Source organism: Protobothrops mucrosquamatus, unplaced genomic scaffold (genome assembly GCF_001527695.2).
Source record: "Protobothrops mucrosquamatus isolate PMUCROS unplaced genomic scaffold, P.Mucros_1.0 scaffold_309, whole genome shotgun sequence".
Classification (NCBI taxonomy): Eukaryota; Metazoa; Chordata; class Lepidosauria; order Squamata; family Viperidae; genus Protobothrops; species Protobothrops mucrosquamatus.
The window spans coordinates 126,805-145,377 of record NW_015386385.1 but is presented as its reverse complement, the minus strand read 5'-3'; the positions used below and the strand labels follow the sequence as shown (position 1 = coordinate 145,377).

General features: G+C 40.0%; 1 protein-coding gene across 1 annotated transcript in view; it reads right to left on the bottom strand.

The window, feature by feature from the left end:
• Window positions 1–223: 223 nt before the first annotated feature.
• Window positions 224–18,573, bottom strand: part of PLBD1 (phospholipase B domain containing 1) — a 32,255-nt gene continuing 13,905 nt past the window's right edge. The window contains exons 3-11 of the mRNA XM_015832149.2: window positions 17,862–17,945; window positions 17,148–17,286; window positions 12,102–12,251; window positions 6,842–6,986; window positions 5,953–6,153; window positions 5,722–5,862; window positions 4,762–4,947; window positions 3,895–4,001; window positions 224–483 (exon numbers count right to left, since the gene is read on the bottom strand). Coding sequence (XP_015687635.1) covers window positions 316–483; window positions 3,895–4,001; window positions 4,762–4,947; window positions 5,722–5,862; window positions 5,953–6,153; window positions 6,842–6,986; window positions 12,102–12,251; window positions 17,148–17,286; window positions 17,862–17,945 — 1,321 coding nt within the window. The 3' untranslated portion in view covers window positions 224–315. The remainder of the gene's footprint in view (window positions 484–3,894; window positions 4,002–4,761; window positions 4,948–5,721; window positions 5,863–5,952; window positions 6,154–6,841; window positions 6,987–12,101; window positions 12,252–17,147; window positions 17,287–17,861; window positions 17,946–18,573) is intronic.

The window sequence follows — 18,573 nt, the reverse complement described above, 5'->3', positions numbered from 1 at the left end:
TTCAGCAACTCTACCCTGAGATTGCTGGAAATCTCTCTAAGCATCTGCCAGAATTCATCTAGAATCAGCAGTCACTTGCAATACGTCATCCTAATCAGGCTATTTGCTCCATAGAAATCATTTATCTAAAATGAACAAAATCCAAGGGCTATATATGCTATTATGCCCATACCTACTTGCATATATCAGACTTTCTCTTTCTCATAAGAAGCCACGGGTAAAATCAAGGTATATCCAGATCAGTTTATTTGATATGGCAGAAAAAATGTAAACACAATTTTCCTGCATATGTTAAAATCCTCAGATACAGATTATTCACAGCACTGGTTTCATAGTAACAAAATCAAAGTTATATGACTCTGGTAGACCCTGGTGCTTTGTCTTGTTGAAATGAACCCAGCTGAAGACAGGTAGGCCTTTCTCCACAGGTGGGCCATTGATGGCATAGGCTGTAAACTTTGCAGCCATACTGATATCTGCTACCTATACAAAATTTTAAAAAAGAGAAGAAAAGAAGGGGTAGATGGATATTTCACAAATATAACATTCGCAAATTATTTCTGAAATTTCCTTCAAATATGATAGGTCATTTTAATTCATGCTTTTTCTGATTTCTATGTGACATTAAAAGAAAGCAAAATCATTCAGAAATGTCCCAGGACAATCCAAACCATGTTAAGTGAATCACATATGCCCCAAACCAGGCCCCTTTATTCAGCAAGGTGAATTGAAGACCAGAATGGAGATACTGAGTTATACATTTGATATTGGTGAGATATGATTTTGTGTATTTTAATTCTGTGTAAAGCAGGGAGAGAGGCCTGAGTAATTTCCTACATCTAAATAAAAAGGGAAAGCTGGCACATGAGGATGCTTGACAACAAATTTGGATTCATCCAGGTTTTATCTTGAGCTGACTTTATGAACAGATTATCTATCAAATATTAAGCCATGTTCCCTAACAATGAAAGCATGGTGAGATTTCAACAACCAACCTCCTTAGTGAGAGAATCTTAACAATTGTCCTATGCTGTTTCTTCTCTGACCCAAAGATACCCAGTCTTGTAATGTGTTGTACATACAGCTATCTTTGAAAACCATCCAGAACCAACAACTGGTAGTGTAATAATAATGGGAATCTCTTGTGATACCCATGTGACACTTTACTTCATGAGCTCCACTGACTGGCTTCTGGGTATAATTCAGGTTGCTGGTTATCACCTATGAAACCCCTCCTAGCATAGGACCAGGATATTTGCAAGGTGGCCTGCTCCCAACAATATCTCTCCTTGCCACACATTGCAATTGGAAGGGCATATCCAGATCCTTTCTTTGAAATAATGTCATATTTTGAGACCCTGAGATGTGCCTTCTCAATGGTGGCCTTTTTTGGAATAATCTTCCCCTCAGCATAAGTTGGCTGCAACCTGCAAACCATTACAAAGAAGGTTAAGACCAAGCTAATACCGCAAGCCAGAATGAGTGGAGTCCCCATCCATAGGAGTTATACTACACTTCAGCTGTGTTTGCCATTTATTGCCTATATGGTTTTAATAATACAGATTGGTTTTTTTCTGTTTGTTGGTTTTGTCTTTTTCTTTCTTTGTTCACATTTTCCCCATATTTCAATTAACTCCTTTAACTATTTCCTCTCACAATTCTTGCTATTCCTCTTTTTGACATCCTGAAGTAAAAAGTGAGTGATTACAAATATCTCAATGTTCTGTTTCTGTATGAGTCTTCTGTACTATTGCAAAATAGATGGATAAAAACAGTGGTGGGATTTAGCCAGTTTGCACCATTTCGGCAGAACCGGTAGCTAATTTTTTATTGCCCAGGCCCAGAATGGACTTCTACACAGAGAACCAGTTGCTCACATATTTGAATCCCACCATAAGATAAAAATGATAAGTCAATGTTCAAAATTTCTGAATCTTCCTTCCAGAAAACCAAACAGACTACAAACATGAATGAAGGTAAATATACATGTCCCACAATAACGTTGCAGGGTCCAATCTGAGTCAGTTACCACGACCAAAGGTTCATTCTTCCAAGCTTTTGGGCTCATAGTGGCTCCCCCATGATGGGACTCCAGCACAAGCCTGAAAGCTTGGGAGAATAAACCTTTTGTCCCTTTTGTCAGTTTGGATCCTGTAACCTACACACAGGTTAAGAATGAAGACTATGATATTACTTAGTCAAAATTAATTTCTCAAGAATAGGAGTGGCTACAGCTCTTCCAAGGGTTGCTAAACTACAATTCTGAACATCCTCCACAGTTAGCCAGGCTGGTTAGGACTAAAAGAGACCCCTTGCCTCTATCTTAAAGGAAGAATTAAATTTTATACTGTACTAGTCTGTATCGTGAAGCTGGAATGGGCGGTGGCCAAGGTGAGGCTAGCGGGGCAGCGGCGGGCGCTGGCAAGGTAGCTCGGCGTCTTTCAGGTCCTCTTGCCTGGCTTCCGTCTGGGAGAAGCGCAGGGCCAAGGTAAAAAAAAAGCCTGGCGAAACACTCCCGAGGGGTAGCGTTGATCTGTAGCGGGAGGTGAAGAGGGCAGGTGGGTGGGTGGGGGTCAACCAGAAGGGAACCGGGTCTGATAAGGGCGAAAGGTGAGTGAGGTTTTCCCCCTCGCCCCTCACTCCACCTCCCTTTGTGCAGTGGCATCTCTGGCTGCTGCCTTCCCAGTCACCGAGAAAGGGAAAAAAAAGAGCCGTGAGCGAGTTCCCCTTTCTGCCTCGTTGCTGAAAGCTTTTTTTTTTAAACGACCGCTCGTTCGGAACTCCTCGGGGCTTGTTTGCACAAGCTTGTGGCAGATCAGTAAATAAAGGGGTGAGGGAGCCAAACCGTCCAAGGCGTTTGCACCCTGAACGTGTGGACGCTGCTTTCATGACTTGCCGCCACCACCTCCTTTCTTCCCGCCCTGCTCGGGCAACGCGCTGCTGCTGCTGCTGCTGCTGCTGGCTGAGCTGAGCTGTGGCGCCGATCCGATCCCCACGCCTCCTGGTTGCCCAGCCACGCTCTGCCCCGGCCGCCCTCTGTGCCGTGCCTGAGCCTCCCCTGCGCCACCCGGTCCACCTCCCTCACCGTCGGAGGGCATCTGTGTGTGTCTCCAGACCTTACTGGACTACCATCCCCAGCAGCCCTAAAAAGCACTGTGGAAGAGTGGGGAATGCTGGGAGTTGCAGTTCATCACCATCTGGAAAAACATGACTCTCCAAAGATCATTCCTTCCTTCCTTCCTTCCTTCCTTCCATCCATCCATCCATCCATCCATCCATCCATCTTCTTCCCTTCCCCTTCAATCTCTCCTTGCTTCCTTGCTTCCTTCCTTCCTTTCCCCCTCAGTCTCCTTCCTTCTCCATCTCCTTCCTTTCCCCTTCAATCTTCCTTCCTTCTTTCCTTCCATCTCCATCTCCATCCCTTCCCCTTCAATCTCAATCTCTCCTTCCTTCCTTCCTTCCTTCCTTNCTTCCCCCTTCAATCTCCTTCCTTCTCCATCTCCTTCCTTTCCCCTTCAATCTTTCTTCCTTCCTTTCCCCTTCAATCTCCTTCCTTCTCCATCTCCTTCCTTTCCCCTTCAATCTTCCTTCCTTCCTTCCCCTTCCCTCCCTCCCAACATTTTTGAGCAAGGAAGAATAAGCTTCTCCAGCAAGCATTGCTATATTGTTTTTGTGATTAATCACTATGCTTTAATTATGTTCAATTCGTAACAATGAAAATACACCCTGCATATCAGATACTTACATTACTATTCATAACAGTAGCAAAATTACAGTTATGAAGTAGCAACGAAAATAATTTTATGGTTGGGGGGTCACCACAACATGAAGAACTGTATTAAAGGGTCGCGGCATTAGGAAGGTTGAGAACCACTGCTTTAAAGGAATGTTTACCTTAGAATCATAGCACCCAGCTGGAACCGGAGTCCTGTGATCCAAGTCTTCTCGACAGCAAATGGTATTGCAGGGATCGTGTTTTGTGTATGGATCTTCCTTATAATCTGGAAATAAAGGGGAGAGGATAAGTTTTTGCTCTCTTGCTTAACCATGAATGAACCTTGTATCTGTACAGTCAGAGGTTTGTCATTTGATTCTTGCCTCTCCTTCAAAGAATTTGGAGCCAATTTTGCCACCCTAGTTGGATTTTATCTATGGAGCAGGTTAGAATAAGAGACTAGAAAAGAGGGTCTGCTCTGTGTAAAGATAACTAATTGAAATTTGGCTCCTATCACTCATGAACTTGGAAAACATATCTAAATGTATCTAAAATATAACAAAGTAACAGCTTTGTTCCTTATGCCATCTGTCTGGTAAACTCACAAGATTCGTTTTTCTCACCATGCACATGTATGGTATATGCATGGTGGTATATAGTATATGCAATTTTTTTGGTTCGTATTTATGTAGTGTATATTGGAGGTGGTGACCCTTTGAGACCTGTATGCAATGCAATTTGATTTTAATGTATGCTGATTAGTGTACATTTAAAGTGACAATAAAGTTTTCTATTCTATTCTATTCTATTCTATTCTATTCTATTCTATTCTATTCTATTCTATTCTTCATCAGGCATTTAAAATTCAACATTTCTTTCTTTATTTTAACAAGAGTCAACAGATAATGGCCAAGAGTTTCACAGTTTAAGTTTGGGAAAGTTGACCTCATACTGTTATTGCAAAACAAATATTTGTTAATGATTTTTTTTATTATAGAAGAGAAAACAATCTTAAAAAATCAATAGAAAAATTTAAAATGACATACTATTATATCTCATGATGGACTTCATGGACTCTATATCAGTTACTTTTCCTTGGTCCCGTCGGAAGATTTTAGCTCTTGGAGCCATTTCATAAGAAAACTCCAAACCATGCCTTCGAACATATTCTCCATATCCACTCATATTGTAAATTTCTTTATCGAAAGGGATGTTGTAGGAAGGCCAGTATCCTGTCAAAACAAGGCTTTATCAGTAAATGAGTTCACCTGGAGCTTTTGTACATTGCTTGAATTCAGCTGCAAGTAGTATATGTCAAAATTGAGCAGCCCTCTCTCAACAGAAGGGGAGGGATATGACATCTCCAGTCTACAATACAGTCCTTTCAACAGTTCCAAGAAGGCTCCACATACATTTGCATCACTCAGGTGACTCTGAGGACACAGATAAGCCTCCAGATAGCATTAATGACTTGCTAAAAGAATGCAAATGAACAGCTGTCTGCAAGGAGTATAACTCTTTCCATTCCCCACCATCCAACCAGAGCTGAAGAAGCTTCTTGGATGAAAAGCTAAATGTCTTCAAAGAAAAAACAAGAAAGTCCAGTTGCCTCGTGAAAAAAGCAACTTTGGGATAACTATGACCTGGATGACTGAGAATCTCCATAGACACTGAGTCTGAACAGAATGTGAGCCAAACTAGCACAGTAGAAAAATTTCATAAAAGAAGGTTTCATTTGGCAAAGCTGAAGTATTTAAGGAATTTCAAATTAATCAAAAACTGTGGATTTACATTGTCTAACATCTGTAGCACAATGGATATTTGTATTTAGTGCTAAAGTGTCACACATGCATAATTATTTCTATAAATACAAATTTTGAATTCCTGATAAATTGCAATTACTAATGTTGGGATTATTTGCAATTTCTATTAGGAAGTTTAAGCTGAGGTTATTTATCTTTGGCCCTCTCCCGTATTCCATTATTCTAAAACTCTTACGTATTTACCATTACGAAGAACTTTTGTTTGATCAGAATATTTTACAAGTTTGGGAACCTGTTCAATGATATAAAGAGTCCCATCTTCAAGGCTTCTTTGTAATTTGATCTTTTTTGTATCGAGTATCATATACTGGTTATTGTAGGTACCTAAAGAGCAGTGAGAAAATAGTTAAATCTTTACTGCACTTCCCCCCCATAGAACCATGGGTGAAAAGATTCCCATTCAAATATACCAACCAGAATTTTGTTTTTCAAAGGTTTCGGCCCAGGTCTTTCCTGAATCTGCCATCATATTGGCAATACGGACTCTCTCCCATGCAAAGAGGCTCTCGGGTACCACTTTTTTAAGAAGAGAAAGGTTGAATACACTGTTTGTGGTCTGCAACATAATCAATCCACTGCCAAGTATGTAAAAGTCATCAAGGGAAACCAAAAAGCCTGAAACAAGAATTTTCAAAAAGTTTCTTATTCAAAAAGAAATCCTTCATATTTTTTTATTCTAATGCTTTATTTCCAGAATGAAGGAAATTAAATGGATAAAAACAAAGAATCTACAGCAACAGCAGCACCAGAATCAACTGATTATAAATGAAAGGAAACTAAATTCAGCTAAATGATATATTCAACAATGAGACTCTGGAAGTGGTGAACTTTTCTATACTGGACCTATCTGTGAAGAGATTTAAAGTTTATCTGTCATGCATTTTACAATTGTTTCTAGAAATGTGGATTGGGCAGGACTGGACAAGTCTCCAAAGAGGCTTTTCTTGCAGTCTCTCCAACACAACACAATCAGATAAAGACCTTCTCAGTGGTGTTATTTATATGGAATCATTCATTTGCACAACATGAATGTCTTTTCAATCAGAATAGAGTTGGAAGGGATCTTGGAGGTCTTCTAGTCCAACCCCCTGCTCAAACTGGAGACCCTATAGCAGTGATGGTGAACCTTTTAGAGACCGAGTGCCCAGAAAATATAGAGGATGGTATACTCCAAATATGAATGGGGAGAAATTTGTTTGGTTTATGTCTCTAAGCTCAGTGTGTATATAGAGCTCCAAACTGGAAAAGGCTATAGCTTACAGACAAAGAAACACATATGGCATGTTTCACTCATCTAAATTACCTGGATAACTGCTGAAAGAGGCACGTCCTGTTTTTGTCTGTGGATCAGTAATTTTGAAGTCCAAGTGTTTATATATTCTCAAAGTGGCAGCATATGTGAACCAACTAGAATGAGCAAAATAGATATTCTCATACCCAGGGAGGACCTGAGAAAAAGAATGAATTAATTATCTATAAATAACAGACAAATTGCTTTTGTTTTTCTTTTATGGAACTTAACATTTAAAAAATCATATTATTAATTGTTGCTTAGTATTTTTAACAGCCTGCATGCAACTAGTGGTGTGAATTAAACAGTAGTAGAAGAACTGACTTTACACAATTTTGAAGGTGTTGCAAAAACTAAGGATTTAGAGAGAGAGAGAAAGTGGGGGGGGGGTTTTCTCCTGCTGCTATCCATTGGATAAGAATAAAAAAGAAAGAATGGAGGGCAGGCGGGCCCCCACTGTATTCAGCAGACCTACAGAACTGAGAAGTCATGAAAACTTTTCAAATTAGCTTTCTTAGCATGCCTTGCACAGATGAAATTAGGACACCATCACTGGCGTGCTTGTGTGTGAAAATTGGCAAGATGGCAGATGCAATGGTGCAAACCAAGCCCACCTCTTTTGTACATGTGAGGTCTTATCTAACCTCAGGTGAAGATCTGTTCAAAGGAAAGGAATAGCAGTTGAAAAAGGCTGCCTACATGGTCCCTGATGATCATACCCTTTCAAAGACAGGACATGATGGCTGTTTATACCAAACGATTTTATTGTACAGAGACTGTAATGGTATGTAAGAATGACTTTGAGAGACAGGGGAAGGAACACAGCCCAGGGAACCCAGCAGATAGGAGGTAGTTTAGCCTGCAGCAGGGATGTGGGTGTGGCAAGCATCTCAGAAGGGACCCTCCCTAGTTTCTTGGACTGTAAAAGCAACAGGGGAGAAATGTACTTTCAGACCTGCAAGATTCTGTTGATGTAATCTTACAATAAAGTAGAATTAATTCATCTGAACTTGCTTCCTTTCTGAACTTTCTGTCAGAGACCCCTAAGAGCAGGCAATCTCAAATTTATCCAGATCATTAGCTATATCAGGCTTTAAAATGCCAAATAAAACCTTGAATTAAATGTGAAAGCCAATGAGTAACTAGTACAGCTCTTGCAGTGATGGTATTATCTGAGATAAATAAGAAGCACCCATAAGACTCAAGCCACTGCATTCTGGACCTGCTATAGCTTTCAAGTAGTTTTCAAAAAAACATGTAAATTGCATTACAATTGTTCAGTCGAGAAGTTACTGTGAACTGGTTTTCGTGATCTGGGAATGTTTGGAATTGAGACATAAAATGGAATTATGTAAAGGCCTTCCTAGTCACAGCTGACACCTGCAAACCGAAATGGACCCTCAATTTATGAACCTGTCCAGTCCAGAGGAGTGCAACCAGAACTATTAATTTATTTACCTTTTTTAAGGCCACCCATCTCATCATAATGGCTCTGGCTAGCCAACAACAATTAAAAATAATGCAACCTAAATAGCATAACAATCAGTGCATATTCATCAGACAGGGTAAAACTAGAAGCAACATTAAAAACCAACATTGAAATAACCATTTTATGGGCTTTGCCATACATCTGAACCCCAAGAATTTAAAGAAATAGAATCTTAGGACTGAAGGAACCTTGGTGATCATCTAGTCCAGACATGTCAAACTCGCGACGTCACGTGATGTTGTGCAACATATCAGGACTATTTTGCCATTGACGGCAATGAGGTGGGCGGCAGTTTGACACCCCTGAGCTAGTCCAACCCATTGTTCAGTGCAGGAATCTAGCTCCAAAACATTCGAAAAACAAATGTATGTCTTAATTTCTTCAGTATATTCTACTGTGCCTGCCATTTAATGCCAATCTGTTAAAAATACATCTAAAATTTATGGTTTCTCATGCTACCTAGTAATGTGTGAAACTTTGGTTTCCCTAATTTCATGTTGGATTCACATCCTGCATTAAATTGAAAAGCCTCTGATTAAATAGAATTAGGCTACTTTTAAGATGTTGAAAGAGATGAATCAATGTTTGTGGGTTGGTGACTTCCTCGTTCCTAATTCAGCTGCTACTGGTCTCATGTCAGGGTAATGATTTAAAGGCTAACCAGCTGATGTAATATAAGGTGGATGATACAATGATAGGAATGACCCAGCAGGGTCTGTGTCTGTAACCCTTTAAGAGAGTGAGTATAAAAGGGAAGGCTTTTGCTGGAGTGTCCCTCTCTCATACATTTCCTGCTGTAATTGCTAGTGTGTTGGAGTTTGCTATATTACCATGTGTATGTATTTTGTTCCTAGTGTATATTGTAGATAGTGTAATATAAACCACCATTTATTATAGACCACTGTTTACTGTATTTACTCCTGGGTTATCTCAGTGCAATAAGACTGTGCATACTCTGACAGGTTATGGGCCCAGTGTGAGGAGAAAACCAGTGAGAGTTTGACTCAGATACAGATACAGGTTTGTGATTTGTTGTGGTTTATGATGGTTTAAAGAAGCAGGCAACATGGCTTCCATCAGCGTAATGGGAGGAGGTTTTGCAGTGTCTCGTCTGAATGAGACAAACTACCTCACCTGGAGTCTGAAAATGGAGATTTACCTGAGAAGGAAGGAGTTGTGGGTGATAGTTGCTGATCCACCTGTAGCCCTGGATGATGGGGACTAGAGAAAGAATGAGAAAGCATTGGCCAGTATAATCCTGAGTTTAGAGGATAGCCAGCTGATACACGTGAGGGGTCTCCAGTCTGCTAAGCAGTGCTGGGAAGCTTTGCGCAGTGTGTATGTGAGAGAGACTGTGAGCAGCAAAGTAATGCTGACAAGAAAGTTGTATAAACCATAACTGAAGCCGGGAGAGAGCATATCTATGCATTTGCAGTCCATGAGAAAGACATTCCTAGAATTAGAGGAAAGAGGGATGTCTTTTACTGAGTTACATAAGGTGTATGTGGTGCTCAGTTCATGGGACAATTCATGGGACGTCCTAGTGACCAGTTTAGAGTCCATGCAGGAGAAGGACTTAACCATGAGTTGTTTGACTGGCCAGTTGCTGGAGGAGGAACAGAAATAGCTGGAAAGGCAGCAGAGAGGGAGTGGCAATGTATAGACCAGGCTTAACACTGCAACGTCCAAAGTTGCCAGTAGAGCAGCCGAGAACATTTGCATGGTGAAATGCTGCTTCATGTGTGGTTCTACAGAGCATTTCCAGAGATGCTGCCCTGAGAGGAGAAACAGAGGAGCAGCGAGACAAGGTCATAGAGCTACACAACCAACATTTTCTCTGGCAACAACATTAACTGAGAAAAACACTTGGTTGTTGGACAGTGGGGTGAGTTAGCATATTGCAAATGATCCACAAATGTTTTCCAATTTTAGACCAGCTAAGCAAGCATTTGTTAGCTTGGCTAATGGACAACAGTCTGCTGTAAAAGGAGAAGGTAAAATTTATGTGCCTGGTATTGGGGAAACTTTGGATAATGTATTATATGTGCCAGAGTTAGACCATAATTTACTCAGTATTTCAAGCTTGGATAGTATGGGGTATGAAGTAATGTTTGCAAAGGGTCAATACACCATTAGGAAAGGTGGGAGGATTTGCACACAAGGTGTTAAACAGGATAATTTGTATGTACTAAGGAAGCAGCAGGATGGTTGTGCACGAACACTCACAAACACTCCCAAGCATGATAACTGTGTACATTTATTACATAGAAGGTTAGGACATGTGAGTTTTAAAGAGCTGCAGAGGATGCCCGACCTAGCTGAGGGACTTAGAATTAAAAAATGCAACACATATTTAGATTGTGCTATTTGTAAGGAGTCGAAGTCTAGTGTGTATCCTGTAAGAAAAGCACGAGACAACTAACAGGGTTTTGCAGTTAGTGCATGCTGATTTAATTGGTCCTATGGCGCCCTCTCTTGGAGGAGCTAGGTACATACTTGTCTTAGTAGATGACTACACCAGGTATGGGTTCTGCTAATTATTAAAGAACAAAACTGAAGTTCTACAACAGTTTAAGCAATGGGTGAAATGTGTAGAAAGAAGGTATGGCCATAAAGTATACCAGCTGCAAACAGACAGGGGAACAGAGTTCATGTCTGCTAATTTCCAAAGGTGGCTGAGAAATTTAGGCATAAAGCATAGACCAGGGGTAGGCAACCTTGACTCAGAAATTCTGGGAGTTGAAGTCCATGAGTCATAAAAGAGCCGAGGTTGCCTACCTCTGGCATAGACATACAAACCCTTGCACACCAGCAGAAAATGGAATGACTGATGGGAGAAATGGTATATTGCAGACCATGAAGGGCTCACTGTTGGCAGATGCAGGAATGAGTAACACATACTGGGGAGAAGCCATAAAAACAGCCAACTATTTAGTGAACAGGGTATGGAGTGTTACTATCAATGAAACTCCATATTACATGTTATATGGAAGAAAACTTTCATTGGCTCACCTAAGGACATTTGGCAGTTATGCCTGGGTGCATATCCCCAAAGGCACCAGAAGGAAAGGACAGAAAAAGCCCAGGAAACTTAGATTTGTTGGATATGAGCCAGGTTCCAAAGGATATAGATTTTCAGATAGAACAAGAAAGGTTGTGATTTCAAGGTCTGCTAATTTCGCAGAGCAAAATAATTGGGACAGGGTGCATGCTAACACCGAGGTGTTCATGCCAATAAGTAGCACTAGTTCTCAGGAAGAAGAGGCTACACAAAACCCAGTGAAGGAAGAAGGACACAATAATGAACTGCAATATAAGGCAGGAATGTACAGAGAGAAAAATTGTTCAATTGTTCAAGCCGATATGTTGACTAGGTTTTAAATGCAGGCAGGCATCAATGTATAAGCATTAGGGTTAACAGCTGTTTAGCTTTAAATGGGAGGAGTGTCAGGGTAATGACTTAAAGGCTAACCAGCTGGTGTTTTGTAAGGTGGATGATGCAATAATAGGAATAACTCAGTAGGGTCTGTGTCTGTGTCTGTATCCCTTTAAGAGACTGAGTATAAAAGGGAAGGCTTTTGCTGGAGTGTCTTTCTCTCTTATATGTTTCCTGCTGTAACTGCTGTGTGTTGGAGTTTGCTGTATTACCACGATATATATTTTGTTCCTAGTGTATATTGTAGATAATGTAATATAAACCACGATTTACTATAACCACTGTTTACTGTATTTACTCCTGAGTTATCTCAGTGCAATAAGATTGTGCATGCTGTGACATCTCACCTTGATTAAAGCTGAGCAATGACCCATATCCCATTGATATATCCTGGAAACATCTGGCATAGAACGAAAATAACTTTTTCTTAAAGCAGGAATGAGGTCAAGTAGATCGCCAAGTGCATTTAGGAAACTAATTTCAAAGTCAGTGAGAGGCTGAAATGAAAAAGATAACAATATACCTAAGATTCAGGTTTATCTACATGAATTTATCTACATGACAGGCATAAAGAATCCATGCCTAACCAGCCTGTGTTCAAATTGGAAATCTGAAAACCTAAAGAGCAACAGCAGTGATGTTTTAGTTTAAATATTCATATTAAAATTAAAAAATAGTAGTTCATAAAGAAAGTTCATAAAGGAAATTGGATCTAAAACTGATTTATCAGCCATGCTTTATTCAGACAACTTTACTGATTAGGATCCCATTTAGAGATAACCAGATACAGGACAAAAGAATATTTGTTATACAATGTTATACAATGAGTGAGCAAAAGAATTTTCTTGGTTCAGTCCCTGCAGATGTGAGGCTTCTGAGTAAAGAGTCTGAGTCTTTATCAGCAGATTCTGGTAGCTCAAAGTGCTCCTTACAGGTAGTCCTTGAGCTTCCGAGTCTCTGCCGCACAGGTGAAAGACAAACTGCCCTGTTTTGTTGCCTTAACAAGATTGCACAGTGCTGCAGAAATGGAGCCTGCTCATTACAATTGCATGTCGCAATGGTCATTAAGTGTCTGGATCCTAGTAGGGTGGGAATCAGGCTTAAGGACAGCTTAAGGACAGCAGGCAGAGACCCAGTGGGCGGGAGGGGGGAGAAGATAGGCAGAGTGGCACTGCAGCATCCATGTAGTTGATTGTAAGGGAGAATGCAGCAGCCATAACTACAGGACTGGGTCATAAGTAACTTTTGGGGTACCACCATAATTTCAAACAACTGTTAAGCTACCAAGTGTAAGTCAAGGACTACCTGTATTCATTCCCTGATAAAGGAGTTTCCATCATAGAAGAGCCAGAGAAAAATACATTCTGGGGGGGGGGAGAACTTCCTGGCTGTTGCCTTGTCCCATATGCCCCGATACAAAAGCACTCGACAGGAAGTGGTGAGTTCTGTCATTCCCGATAGGCAGCAAGCGAGGCAAGCAACAACTAGAAGGCAGGAGAAAAAGAGGAGCTCACCCCTCCACTGATGCCTTAGCACAACAGCTGAAGCAAGGGCTACAAACCGACACATGGTTTGTGGCTCATCAGAAAGAGCTGACCATGAGAGAGGGGCTGGCATGGAAGGGGGGCAAATTGTATGTCCCAGACCACCTGCAACTGCAAGTCCTGCAATGGAGCCACAATGCTATGCAAGCAGGCCACTTTGGGTTCCTGAAGACACTGCATCTTGCTAATTGTCAGTTCTGGTGGCAAAAGATGAAGAAAGACATCTATATGGGGAGCTGTGCTGTTTGTGCGGCCAGCAAAAGATTACCAGAGAACAATCCAGGGCTGCTGCAGCAAGTGGCTGACCCAGCCAGACCGTGGAAGGAGACAGCCATGGACTTTATAGTGGAGCTACTGGAAAGTGGGGGGAGCACTGTGATTTGGACTGTGATAGACCTATTTTCCAAACAGGTCCACTTCATTGCCTGTACTGCCCTCCCCTCAGCCAAGAAACTAGTGAAGATGTTTTTGCAACACATCTACCGACTGCATGGAGCACCTAAATGCATCATTTCAGATCGTGGGGTCCAGTTTACTGCTAGGTTCTGGAGAGAGTTTGTGAGGATGATTGGGTCCTTCCAGGGGCTCAGTTCTGCTTTTCATCCAAGTACAAATGGATCTGCAGAACAAGCTAATGCCATAGTGGAGTAGTACCAGCAAATGAACTGGGCAGAGTCGTTGCTGTTTGCAGAGATGGCATATAACAATGCAGTATATAGCAGTACTAGATTCACTCCTTTTAAGTTAGCAACAAGAGTGGAATTTGTGCCAATACTAGAGTGCCCATAGGAGCCTCCCTCCTCGAGCACCCTACGCGATTGGAAGGGTTTGTTCCAGCAGGTCTGGAGTGATGCGAAGAAGGCTTTAGCTAAGGCAGCTGAAAGTCAGAAAAAACAGGCAATTAAGAAACGAGCTCCCCAGGAGACGTTCCATGTAGGGGATAAAGTGTATCTGTCTACAAAGTATCTTAAGCTGAGACAAAGTTGCGAGAAATTAGAGCCAAAGTACATAGGTCCTTTCCCCATAGTAAAAGTCATTAACCCAGTAAGAGTAGAGCTAAAACTACCAAGGTTGTTGGGCAAAGTGCACCCAGTATTCCGCTGCAGCTTACTGAAGCCACACAGGAGATTAACACTGAGACCAATAGTGATAGAAGGGGAAATGCATTATGAGGTTAAGTGAATCCTCAATTCCAGAATCCACAAAGGGAAGCTGCAGTACTTAATCCAATGTCAGAATCTAGATGGGTAAAAGCATAGCACATAAAATTGGATTGTTTGGTGAAACAATTTCATACAAAATACCCCTGGAAGCTGGGACCAGTACAAGGGAAAGATTAGCAAGCATTGATGTGTATTCTTTTTGTTTTCCAGGTTCCCTTTTCTTCCAGTGGGGTGACCTGTCAAGCTATGAAACCTACTGTCTTTAGAACTGCTGTATGCTTCTAGCTTGCCAACAGTGTGGGAGGGAAAGAGGGGAGAATTTTGGATCCACAGGTGCTCCTTATCCATGTGAGAGCGAAGCCATTGAAGAGCTGTTTTGGCGAACTAAAGTTTCTTCTCATAATAATTACTGAGAAAACCAAGATCATGGCATCCAGCCCTCTCAATTCCTGGCAAATAGATGGGGAAGAAATGGAGGTAGTGACAGATTTTACCTTCCTGGGCTCCAAGATCACCACAGATGGGGACTGCACCCAAGAAATTAAAAGACGCTTGCTCCTGGGGAGGAAAACTATGGCAAATCTAGACAGCATACTAAAAAGCAGAGACATCACCCTGCCAACAAAAGTATGTATAGTCAAGGCCATGGTTTTCCCAGTTGCAATATATGGCTGTGAAAGTTGGACCATAAGAAAGGCTGAGCGCAAAAGAATTGAGGCCTTTGAACTATGGTGCTGGAGAAGACTCCTGTGAGTCCCCTGGACTGCAAGACGATCAAACCGGTCAGTCCTAGAGGAGATCAACCCTGACTGCTCTTTAGAAGGCCAGATCCTGAAGTTGAAATTCAAGTACTTTGGCCACCTAATGAGAAGGAAGGACTCACTGGAGAAGAGACTAATGCTGGGAAAGATTGAGGGCAATAGAAGAAGGGGACGACAGAGAATGAGGTGGCTGGATGGAGTCACTGAAGCAGTAGGCGTGAGCTTAAATGGACTCCAGAAGATGGTAGAGGACAGGAAGGTCTGGAGGAACGTTGTCCATGGGGTCGCGATGGGTCGGACACGACTTCGCAACTAACAACAACATATTGAACAATATGACCTGAATTGTCAGAGAGGGAAAGGAAAATTTCACTCTTTTAATTAACTGCTTCCCACCATTTTCTCGGAGCTAGCTTCTTTTCTATTGATTTGCTAATGCCTAATAAAGTTAACATTAAAGAAAGCAATGACTCTGGTGTTTTGCTTCGTTGGGCTTCTCAGCTGGAACTTGACATTAGGTATGAGGCAGAGAAAATTTAATTCATTTGCCAATATTAAAATTGGAGAACAAACAAAATAGCTGGGTGTATACAAATAAGTCTCCAAATATAACTACACATAATTATCCAAATAGTATTCAAATATCTTATTTTTGTTATTTTAAGAAATATATCACTTTTAAATATATCATTTGAATACAAATTCAACAATAAAACAGTACCTGACTATCAATATAGAGTAAAAAATTACATATTGATTATTATAAAATCTTTCAATGTTAAAGAACAAATATGCTGCTTACTTTGTCCAATAGAGTTATCCAAAATATGAAGAAACAAGTAGTCTTTTATTTGTCTAACAGGTTTCTATTTTCATCATTTGCAAAGAGTATAATTTAATACTGTTCTCATGATTTTGCCTGGCATAGTGAAAAAAATGAAACAAACTACATATTTTAAAACTGGGTTTTTATGTATATTAACAAATAAGGCACTAAAAAGAGTACATTCCTACTTATAAGATCAATGCAAAATGTATGCATTTGTTGGGGAAACACTGTCAGTATTTTGCATTGAACAATATTTCTGCCAGTGGCATCATTGGCAAATCATTACAAATACAGCTAAATTAAGGCTGGCGGGGGGGCAGAGGGGGATAGATGCTTATTAATACGGTGAGGGCCAAAAGGATAGGTATTTCCTTCTTTTGAATATGGATTATTAGCCCAACGGTTAATCTTAAATCAAAAATACAGGCAATTATTTGGGTTTACTTCTAGAACTTAAAAGTAGAGGCCAATAGTTTTCAACTGTTATGTTACTTCTACTTCATAAAAATGTTTTTATTAACATTATGTATAGAGTCAAGAAATACTTTTCTGTAAATCGCTTTCAGAAAAATTAATTCAAGGGGGATAAATGCTATTTTCACTTCAAATGATATTGACCCTGATTCCATTAGCCCCACGCTCCATATTTTCTTGCAGTGCTGAGTCAAAGAAAGAAAATTTGTTTAGTTATTCATATCTTTACTGTCGTGCTGTGCCTGAGTATGGAAATAAAGGTGAAAGCTTTATCCAGTGAATTCTCCTCCTGCTAATTCACAATGGCAACATTCTGTTGACTCTCAGAAGGTCACCCAGCCCATACAAAAATTAGAGCAATAATGACAGCACCTTCCGAGTGTGGTATAGCAACTGCAGAGAGACTTTCATCTTCCATCTAAGCTTCCTAAATGGTTAGAGAATTCTTGAGTAACGCTCCACTGTAATGCTGTACCAAGTTCTATATCAAATGGAACAGCTGTAACATAAAGGATGTTTTACATATTCAGTATAGAAAGCAGAAAGACTTGGTCTTAACTTGAATCTTAAACTAAACTCTATTTCCCTTTCTGAAAATTAAAGACAACATATTGCTTCTTACTGTCCTTTTCTGCCGTTTAGCCCATTCCACGTTTCCCATGTACAGCCCATCCAGCTGAGCAATAACGTAGCCTGCATTTCTCCAGAAGGGGTCATCCTTGTTATTTTTAATCTGTTGCCTCGTCCACTCATCTTGTTTCCTATATAGGAACAAATCTGAGTTTAAGATATATATTTTATCAAAACTACTGAGATTTATACTTAAGGTTTGCTCTATTCTATGACTCAGTGGGACTTTCTTACAAATAAATATGTTTAGGATTATGTTGTCCTCAGGCTATTAAACAATTAAGTCACAGAACAAAGGACAAACTACATCAAGTCACCCTTCAACGTGCTGCTTTGATCATTTCAAACATCACAGATTTCAAACATCACTGATAATTTCGAACATCACAGATAACTCTGCTAAATATAATGATCGCTAAACTGCTGGAGACCCTGACTCGGCATCAAAACCAAAAAGGCTTGTGGCATTTTAGAAATGTAGTAAATCGATTATGTCATAGCCTTTCCTTGTATCACATGCTTTAGCTTCAGTTCTTGCAGAGTCATGTTAATTCTGTTTGTCTGCTCCTCATTTAGTTATGTATTGCTGGAGCAAGTGGAATTAGCTTAGTAAAGCATTCAATAACTGGGGATTGTTAAAGCCGTATTATGGTACTTGTTTATTGCTACTTATGAATAGAAACATTTTTGACAATAGAATACATACTGCATAAAATCTTTAACTTTTTGTTCAATGATGACATTCTTAATCATCTGAGGATAGAGATTTGCAAAATGGTCACTCATGTGCCTGAAAGAAATATGCAGGAAATATTTTAGTCCACTTGTTTTGCCTTCCCAATATGAATATACTGTATAATATACAAATTTGATGCATTTTATTACTTAACTTGTATCTTTAGTACAGCAACAGTTGTGACATTCTAATATAAAGAATAAGAAAGACTGCACATAATTTCATTCTGTATGTGAAATAACAATAAGCAGGCTTCCCACCCTACTCACAGTAACCCTAAGTAAAACTATATATGTCAAGTTATTTTTATAAGATTTTCTTAAATTAGCTTGAATCTTCTCTCATTTAGTGCTACAAGCAGCATGCTAAATCTGCCCAATAATCTTGGTTTGCCTCCTCAAAACTATAGGCAAAACAACAAACCATAGAGATAAAAAAATGAAGAATGAATTCAGAGAATAAAAATAATCTGGAAAGAACTCCATATGGATTTTCATAGTTTGCTCATAGCAAACCTTTTGTCTTCCAAAGGACTTACAGGAGTTTATATGTAGGTTTGCAGATTGAAAGTAGTTGTGTATTGTCAATAAAATAGTTAGTATTCTCTTTACAACACAGGTATACAATATAATTAAATTAAATGCAGATAATATAACTTTTTTCATTTGTGTTTGTTTCATAT